The sequence below is a fragment of the Humulus lupulus genome, chromosome 7 (assembly GCF_963169125.1).
Source record: "Humulus lupulus chromosome 7, drHumLupu1.1, whole genome shotgun sequence".
NCBI classification, from domain to species: Eukaryota; Viridiplantae; Streptophyta; class Magnoliopsida; order Rosales; family Cannabaceae; genus Humulus; species Humulus lupulus.
The window spans coordinates 65,551,658-65,561,338 of NC_084799.1; the positions used below are offsets into that span (position 1 = coordinate 65,551,658).

General features: G+C 34.6%; 1 protein-coding gene across 1 annotated transcript; it reads right to left on the bottom strand.

Annotated features, from left to right (window-relative positions):
- Positions 1-1,483: 1,483 nt before the first annotated feature.
- LOC133788225 (expansin-A4-like) lies at positions 1,484-3,078 on the bottom strand. The gene is made up of 3 exons (XM_062225615.1): positions 2,862-3,078; positions 2,422-2,734; positions 1,484-2,065 (listed from the first exon to the last, which is right to left on the bottom strand). Exons 1-3 carry the CDS (start codon positions 3,004-3,006, stop codon positions 1,762-1,764), a joined length of 762 nt encoding a protein of 253 aa, XP_062081599.1. The 5' UTR covers positions 3,007-3,078; the 3' UTR covers positions 1,484-1,761.
- Between the last annotated feature and the right edge of the window lie 6,603 nt (positions 3,079-9,681).

Below are 9,681 nucleotides of genomic sequence, written 5' to 3' on the forward strand. Positions count from 1 at the left end.
TGATGGCACGGTGTTACCTTCGGTCACTGAATATCGAAGTCTGGTTGGTGCTTTGCAATATTGCACTCTCACTAGACCCGATCTTGCCTTCTCTGTTATATAAAAGGGTTCTTTGTTATATAAAAGGGACTGGCTATCTGGGGTTGTTGCCTCAACCAGATTCTGATCATACGTTACATGTTTATACTGATGCTGATTGGGCATCTTGTTCGGATGATCGCAGAAGCACCATCGCATATTGTCTCTTCCTTGGACATAATCTGATATCCTGGTCTTCGTCCAAACAGAAAGCGGTTTCCCGTTCGAGTACCGCCCTATGGCCAACGGAGCTGTCGAGGCTTCCTGGATTCAATCACTCTTGTCTGAATTGAATCCCCCTTTTACTCAATCACCGGTTCTCTATTGTGACAACATCAATACATTACATCTTGCTTCGAATCCTGTCCTTCATGCTAGAATTAAGCATGTTGAACTTGATTGCCATTTCATATGTGAGCGGGTTGTTAATAAGTCTCTGCTGCTTGCCTTTGCTTCTTCTGCTGATCAATTGGCTGATTGCGTGACTAAACCGTTAGTTACCAATCGTTTTCAAGAGCTTTGTACCAAACTCACTGTGCTGCCATACCCAATGAGTTTGCGAGGGATGTTAAACCAGAGGATAAGACTATCTTGCATTTCTGTTATGTTTATATTTTCTGGTCATTAGTTATTATCTGTATATGAGGCCACGTGTTGTGTGGTCCCTTTTCCTCTTTCATATATATTCTGTTGTATTGGACTTTTCTCAATTAAGAGAATACAACAGTAAATTCAATTTCCAGCTCTTTCAACTAGACATCATCTCAAATTATATCCAATATTCCAATATATATTCAAATTACACAAAAATATACCTAAAATAAACTTAAATTAAACTAAAAAAAGACCAAATATTATTCCAAAAGTATATCCAATGTATAGCCAATATATAACTAAAATAAACAAAACAAAAACAAAATATATCCAAAATAAACTACATAATAAACCTTGAGTATCACTGTAAGAGCACCAAATGCTACGAGCATCCCTGTAATTTCTCATATGCATGCATCAATGACCACATTTTTGTAGTAGAGTTAGCAAATTCACATAATAAGCCATCTTCCAAAATGATCACACGTGGCCACCATAGAATTAGCAGTGGGCTTTTGGGGCCATAAACACTGGTGCTGGGCAATAGTTCATGATACAAGGTCAATAAAACCCATTGAGTTGTACCCATAACAATCAGAAATTGGGCCCTAAAGCCCAACAATGCAAGGAATGACTGCAGTCTTCCTCTCTTTTGATCATAGATTCTGACAGAGCACAATGTTTTGGAATGTTTTCCTTCTTCGTGGGGTAGTAAATTTAGTGCCCAACAATGAAACTGGGCACTAAATTTGATATAGATAACATTATGCACTCCATAAATTTGGTGTCATCTTTGGCATTGACAATAGCATTTATGAAATATAGATTTGTGATGTTATTATAAATCATCAAAGGATACGAGTGAGAAGTTTGATATTTACCCGAATTAGGTAATAAATTAACACTTCTCAAAAACTGTATCACAAAAGGGCATAGCGGGTGCTATTTAGCCACCACAGTCTTTAGCCAGAAACTCTCAGAATCAAAGAAGAAGCAGATTATTACAGTACATATTATATAAATATATATAATTTTGATTATACAATTTTTTTGTTTGTCATTTTAAGTAATTGAGCCAATGAGAATTTATTAAAACTGAGGGCCCTCGAATGTCTGACCAAACTGCCAACCAGAGTGCGCCACGTTATAGGCTGTGACGGTTCTTCCGTCACTGGTGGTGACTTGAAAGGAGAGATCCTGGCCATTGAGGTAGGAGTTGCTTTGCCAATTCTGGCCCCAGTTTCTGGACATGGCTTGCCACCCTGTTTTCGAGCCCTTGATTGAGACCGCATGAACGTCCCCTGCGCCGCCCACGTTGGTGATCAAAACCAGGTTGAAGTAAGAGTGACCGTTGATTGTGAATCTTATTCCTCCTTTCTTCGCACAAGGCACCCTGCCAAGCCAAGCCAAGCCAAATGTGTTCATATTTTTTAAAATTTAAGAGTACTATATTTTGTATCTATATAAATATCACGTGACACGTACACTCATTATGAGACAAAAAGAAGTACATTTTTACACAATAATTAATGGCTTTATATGTTCTCACACCTTGAAACAGTATTTACAAATTAGCTATAGTGTAAAACTTATAATTTCGTGTTCGGTCTTTTTGTGAAGAGAAAAGATCATCAATTTCATACTAATTAATTATAGCAATTAAACTAATTTTTTCCCCATTTAAAACTTCAAAAAAGAAAAACAAATAGAAAAAAAAAAGAAAAGAGAGAAGAGTTTGTGCTGTGTTACCTTCTGAATACAACTGGCACAATTCCAGCACGGTACTGAGCAATTTGAAGGAAAGCAGGCTCGGCCAAATCGAAGTGCTGGAGCGGAGGATTACACCAGCCACCGTTGTCGTTGGACAGAGCAAAGTTTGGGGGGCAGAAGTTGGTGGCGGTGACGGTGATGGTTCCGGCGAGGCACCACCTTGGGTCATTGTTACATTTCATTTCATAACAAGCTCCACAGCTAAATCCATTGTTGAACAGTGCCGTGCTTAGAGCTGCTGTTTTGGTCCCGTAGCCTTGGCTGTACAAGTTCCCGTACCCACATGCCCCTCCTGCATGCATTAATTATTACATACGTAAATTAATTAACACTGATTAGTTTTGATTAGTGTATTTAATCAAGTAGTGTTACAAATAAATTAATAAAAGAGATTAATTAGCTAATTATTAAGTACGTACCCATTGTGCCTGACGCATCCCCGCCGCCGTAGAAGGTGGCGTGACCGTTCTGCCAGCCGCCGTAGTCGGCGGCGGTGACTTGATTGTGTAGCATGATTAGTAGAAGAGTGGCCAAGGCCATGGACAATGCTTGATTAACTGCCATTGGAGGGAGAGGGGAAAGTTTTCTTTATGGTTTTTATTTTGCTGTTTTTGGATATGTTAGACCAAAGGAAGCCTCTATTTATAGGGGAAGATTTTAAAGAGAGAGAGACCTACGTAGCCAGCTAAACCCAAATCCACAACTGATTGAGAAATAAATAAATAAATAAAAAATCAAGTGCGCTTCACATGCAGTGGGCCCCTACCCCTAATGTTACTATTAATTTCTTATCCATTTGGTATTATTTTTTTGTTATTAGTTCACTAATATGGTCCTCTATGTTGTCACTCGTTTTAGTCATTGTTATTAGCCTATGTTATAGGGAAAGAGGGGAATAATAATCATAATTTCTAATTGGGCCATACAAAAATTTGATAAAAATGCATTTTTTTTCTTCTAATAAAATGGGGGTCTTATCGTTTTCAACCATGACTAATTAATATAATTGGCACATGGGAAGAAGTCTTTGTTTTCCTATTCAAAACATATATGGAAGTTTCTTAATTTAATCAATAAATTTCCTTTTTAGTTCTAGTTCAAATCAAAATTTTTGCCTAGCTATCAAGGGAGTCACATAACACTACATTATTTGTTATTAGTGCCGTACTGGATAAGCATTATATGTAAGAGTAGTCTTTTTAATGCTTCATATATATATATATATATATATAAATAGCTAGTGGGAAATAGCAATCACGCATAATAAAATCTTGGGATGTTCAATTTGATTTAATGGCCTTTATGAGTGAAAATACCCCACAAATGGTCCTTAAGATATTCTAATATCAATAATTATTATTGATTATTGATGTGTATAGATACATGTATAACTAAGCTATATTTAAGAAACTTATATATATGTGTGGATGTATGAATATTATTGTGTACATAATACAATAAAATATACATACACGTAGGCAAAGTTGTACATGTACATTATATTATGGGCCCATTTAGTTGAATTAATTAATTAATGAGTGAGAGTTGGAGGGGGGCTCTTACGTGGGCATGGGAGACATCAGAGATGTTATGTTCGACTATTGTTGGACGTTGGGATCACATGCATGGCCGACTCACATTGAATAGTTGGAGTGTGACGTGGCAATTTGAACCTTCAAAGTCAGAGCAAATTAGATGACGTGGTGCTTTGTAACCTTTAATGTGAGTCATAGTTGGCCTCAAAGTTAAAAAGCACCGCATATTTATTTATTTGGCGGATTTAGTCGTACGTGTGGATTAAAAATCCACGTGTCACATGTTCACATGTCCATTAATCCTATTACGTGACTAAACTACGCTATTATTAATTGTTGTGGTTTCTAGGGTTATCTGGTCAAGGGTATTATCTGTTCAAGGTATATAATTTCGATAAATAGACTATATCATTATCTATCAGCTTAAAATATAATGAACAAAAAAATAAAGTAAAAATTACTATCCATTGTTATCAAATTATTATAGAATACAAATATATATTGTAATATACTTCGCAATAATATTGAATCAGTAGCAAATATCTACGTGTTATACCTTTTTTTTTTTCATTCTAATAATAATTGAAAATAAGTTACTCCACTTGATGTTTTTGATCAATTATAGGTTGTTTATGATTCGTGACATTCACAATAAGTCAAAAACTCAATTTTCCTTTTATATTGGTGGAAATATTAAAAGTACTAATTAAATTATTGTTAAGCAGCATATGCAATATAAGTTTAGATTATTTTTTCACAACAAACTTATTTTTAAAGAAAAATGTATCAGTGCTCGAATGAGATAATATATTATTATGTGTATTTTGTTTTTTAGTAAGATTTTCGGAAAGTAATGATTAGCTAAATAATAAGTTGTATATACCACATAGTCCGTGCGCTAGCTAGGAATAAATGAATTATATATTTCTCTGATCATTTTTAATGCCATATCAATTATAATATCTAGTTATAAAAATGGTGCAAATTCAATTATTATAATATTGTTAAAAAATCACTTGAACATATTTTGTATTCTAAGACAAATATTCTTAGTATATTTGACATTTTCATCGATATCACTCGTAAATTAAATAAATAATTATAGATACACTTTTAATTTGCATAATCAAATTATAAGTCATGAATCTCAATTTTGAATATTTTTAAGTAGGGACCATATTACATTCTTATAGTATGATTGATATTACTTATACATTATATGTGTAATTTGAGTGTGCAAATTAAAAGTGGATATGCTATTACTCAAATTAAATTTTGGACATATCTACATTTTCATATATACTTTTTAAAACTAAAGTGGGATTTATTATGTTCATAAATAAATTCCTAATTATGGTAATGGTAATTTGGTATAAGTGGCATATATGTGGCTATAAAGGCAGCTTGATAAAAAGTAAGAAGAATGCAGTATACATTGTCAAATGAAATAAAGCCTACACATCGATCCTGAAAATTATAATTTAGAAGACTCACGAGACAGGACTATATATAATTTGGGATAAGAAAATATTTAACCTACAACTTTGTTTTAGTTTTCATATGATGATGGTGTTAGATTAAAAATTAATCTAGATACATAACAATCTTAATGCAGAATAAACAGATTGTTACATAAAATTGATAGGATCGAATATTGTACCTCTGACCATTGCTATTGATAATCTTGATCTATAAAATTTAGATCTACAAAAGAAAAGAAGAGAAATTAGAACGAGTACATGGACTTCCAAGCTCTCACTAACTCTTTTAGAATGAGTTACTGAAAGACAGAAAAATTAGCAGTGAACTTGGGGACCGGTACTCTATATTTATAGAGTGAGACATTTCATCAGAATCTCTGCTACATATTGAGATACTCTCTCAATCAGTTGGGATATACAAAATCGGGTAACAATAAAATTGGGTAACAAATAATGTTGACCATTAATTAAAATATTTGTCAATAAATAAAATATTGACTTTGGTATATTAAATGAATTTAAATCAATTAGTTGTAACATAATTGATTTTATATACCATATAAATAAATATTCTAACATTATTCCACTTGGTCAGCTTTTAAATTAAAGTATAACTTAAGCCCAACGACTATCCCTGTTAGATAACAAATACATGAATCATGGCGATAGGTCCTCTATTTATGCTGAGTATTATCTTCCATGTATTACAATAAATTTATTACATAACAACGTACTTTATGTGGCTATGTACTTAAATGAATAAACCCTATGTTTATTTTGCTCCTGTGAAGATAAAATTTTCTCAAATAAAATTAAGATGCGCATAAATATGAGAAAACATCAAAATAAGAGTTTCATTGATAATAACTTCAGTTTGTACAATAAATTTACATAAGGGAACTAAGTCCTATGTTCAATACATGATCCTTGAATTTATGAGGTGGCAAGCCTTTCGTCATAGGATTCAGTGCTAATGTGTTGAATGAGCACTTTGTTTTCTTTAACACGTTCTCTCATGACTAAGTACTTTATGTCGATGTGCTTGCTTCGACTACCACTTTTATTGTCCTTAGCGATGAATACAACAACTGAATTGTCACAAAACATTCTCAATGGCCTAGATATGAAATCTACAACTCTAAGGCCTGAAATGAAACTCTTTAGCCATACACCATGTGATGTAGCCTCAAAACATGAAACGAACTCGGCTTCCATAGTAGAAGTAGCAGTCAAGGTCTGTCTGTTACTTCTCCATAACACAGCTCCACCAGCAAATATAAACACATAACCAGAGGTTGATTTATGTGAATCAGTACAACTAGCAAAGTCTGAATCTGAGTAGCCACCTACTTCCAGGTTGTCGGTCCGTCTGAACATGAGTTTGTAATCCTTAGTACCCTGAAGGTACCTCATAACTTTCTTTGCATCTTTCCAGTGGTCTAACCCCGAGTTACTCTGAAATCTTCCTAGCATTCCGACAGCAAAGACAATGTCGGGTCTTGTGAACACCTAAGCATACATTAAGCTTCCAACAGCAAAAGCATATGAGATTTTCTTCATTTCTTCCTTTTCAAAATCATTATTTGGACACTGGCTCAAATTTAAGTTATCACCCTTAACAATAGGAGCAACACTTGGTGAACAATCTTTTATCTGAAATCTCTCTAAAACTTCGTTAATGTAGGCTTCTTGAGATAGACCTAAGATACCCTTGAATCTATCTCGATGGATCTTAATGCCACTGACATAAGACGCATCACCCACATCCTTCATCTCAAAGTTCTTTGAGAGAAATTGCTTCACCTCATGTAGCATGCCCTTATCATTGGTTGCAAGAAAAATATCGTCCACATATAAAACAAGAAAACAAATCTTACTCCCACTAACCTCTGGTATACACATTGATCCATGCCATTCTCTTCAAATCCAAAAGAAGATATGACATCATGGAATTTTAAATACCAATGGCGAGACGCTTGTTTTAAACCATAAATGAACTTCTTAAGCTTGCACACCAAATGCTCACCATTACTAAAGGAGAATCTTTCTGGTTGTTTTATGTATACCTCCTCCTCTAGGTTACCATTCAAGAAAGTAGTTTTCACATCCATCTGTTGCAGCTCTAAATTGAAATGAGAAACTAATGCCAGGATACCTTTGAGAGAATCTTTCTTAGATATTGAAGAAAAGGTCTCCGTGTAGTCAATTCATTCTTTTTGAGTGAATCCCTTAGCAACGAGTCTCGCTTTGTGTCTCTTAATGTTTCCTAATGAGTCTTTCTTTGTTTTGAAGACCCATTTACACCCAATAGCCCTCGCCCCATTAGGCAACTCAACAAGATCCCAAACTTCATTGCTCTTCATAGAATTCATTTCTTCATTCATAGAATTGTACCACAATTCCGATTCTTTGTTATTCATAGCTTCTGAAAACGTTTCTAGATCATTTTCGACTCCAATATTGTAGTCAGATTCTTGCAAATACACAACGTAGTCACCATGTATGCCTTGATTAGTGGGTGTGATCAATCAAATGACTTATTAGGTTTTGAGAAAGATCCTTCAGAACCTCCACCTCAAGAGCAAGATTGATTGTGGTTGATAACACCCCTAGAGTCCAAATGGATGTTGAACCACCACAACCAATTGTTGAAGATCCACAAGTCAATGATGAAGTTCAAATGGATCAAGCTGATCAAGTCAATGATGAACTAACCCTGGGTTACTTTGAAATCTTCCTAGCATTCCGACAGCAAAGGCAATGTCGGGTCTCGTGCACACCTGAACATATATTAGGCTTCCAACAGCAGAAACATATGAGATTTTCTTCATTTTCAAAATCATTCCTTGGACATTGGCTCAAATTTAATTTATCACACTTAACAATAAGAGCAACATTTAGTGAAAAATATTTCATCTGAAATCTCTCTAAAACTTTGTTAATGTAGGCTTCTTAATATAGACCTAAGATACCTTTGAATCTATCTCGATGGATCTTAATGCCAATGACATAAGACGCGTCACCCACATCCTTCATCTCAAAGTTCTTTGAGAGAAATTGCTTCACCTCATGTAGCATTCCCTTATCATTGGTTGCAAGAAGAATATCGTCCACATATAAAACAAGAAAACAAATCTTACTCCCACTAACCTTTTGGTATATACATTGATCCATGCCATTCTCTTCAAATCCAAAAGAAGAGATGACATCATGGAATTTTAAATACCATTGGCGGGACGCTTGTTTTAAACCATATATGGACTTCTTAAGCTTGCACACCAAATTCTCACCATTACTAGAGGAGAATCCTTCTGGTTGTTTCATGTATACCTCCATCTCTAGGTCACCATTCGGTAAAGCAGTTTTCACATCCATCTGTTGTAGCTCTAAATCGAAATGAGCAACTAATGCAAAGATAACTCTGAGAGAATCTTTCTTAGATATCGAAGAAAAGGTCTCCATGTAGTCAATTCCTTCTTTTTGAGTGAATCCCTTAGCAACGAGTCTCACTTTGTGTCTCTCTGTAACACCCTAACTTATTTTAGTTAAAACCATATCTGAGGTGTTACGTTTTAAAAACTATATCATAATTACTTTCTGTGGAAGTCTAGATATTTTTTTTTAGAAAACTTATTTCACATTATTTACATTAAACATAAAGTGTGTCTCAAATATATTATACACAAGTATTAAATAACTCAATTTGTTTTTAAAACATAACTTCACACTTTATTACAAATATCACATTGATAAACTGAAATAACCCACAAAAGGTCGATATGTTCATATGTACAAATCAGGGTCAGGACCATACTTCAGTTCTCCTTATGTCATTCACTCATTTCTTTCTCTACCTGCAACACAAGACAACTGTGAGCCTAAAGCTCAGTAAGCAAAGCAATGCATGCAATGCTAATGATTACCCAATGACAAAGGACATAGACAACTTCTTTTTAAATTTTGGGCCCCTTAATATTGTGCACACTGTTTGAATTGGTCAATGCCTGCAGAGCTTGTTACACATATAATATAAAATCCCATGGGTTCTCCTCCGGCTAGCCATCACCACAGTAGGGCGCATTAAAAACCTTATTCCATCGTTGCCCCGTCGGGCTCAAGAGTTAAGGCGGCCACACACTGCGGTGTCAATACATATAACAATAACTCATATAGAGGAGAAATAAAAATGGAAATATGGAAAACAATATAATTGGTTCACTAAA

Coding starts and splice junctions, on each gene's coding strand:
- LOC133788225 (XM_062225615.1), bottom strand. CDS start 3,006: ATGGCAGTTAATCAAGCATTGTCCATGGCCTTGGCCACTCTTCTACTA. Junction 2,735..2,861: donor GGATGCGTCAGGCACAATGG/GTACGTACTTAA, acceptor TAATGCATGCAG/GAGGGGCATGTGGGTACGGG. Junction 2,066..2,421: donor GTGCCAGTTGTATTCAGAAG/GTAACACAGCAC, acceptor TTGGCTTGGCAG/GGTGCCTTGTGCGAAGAAAG.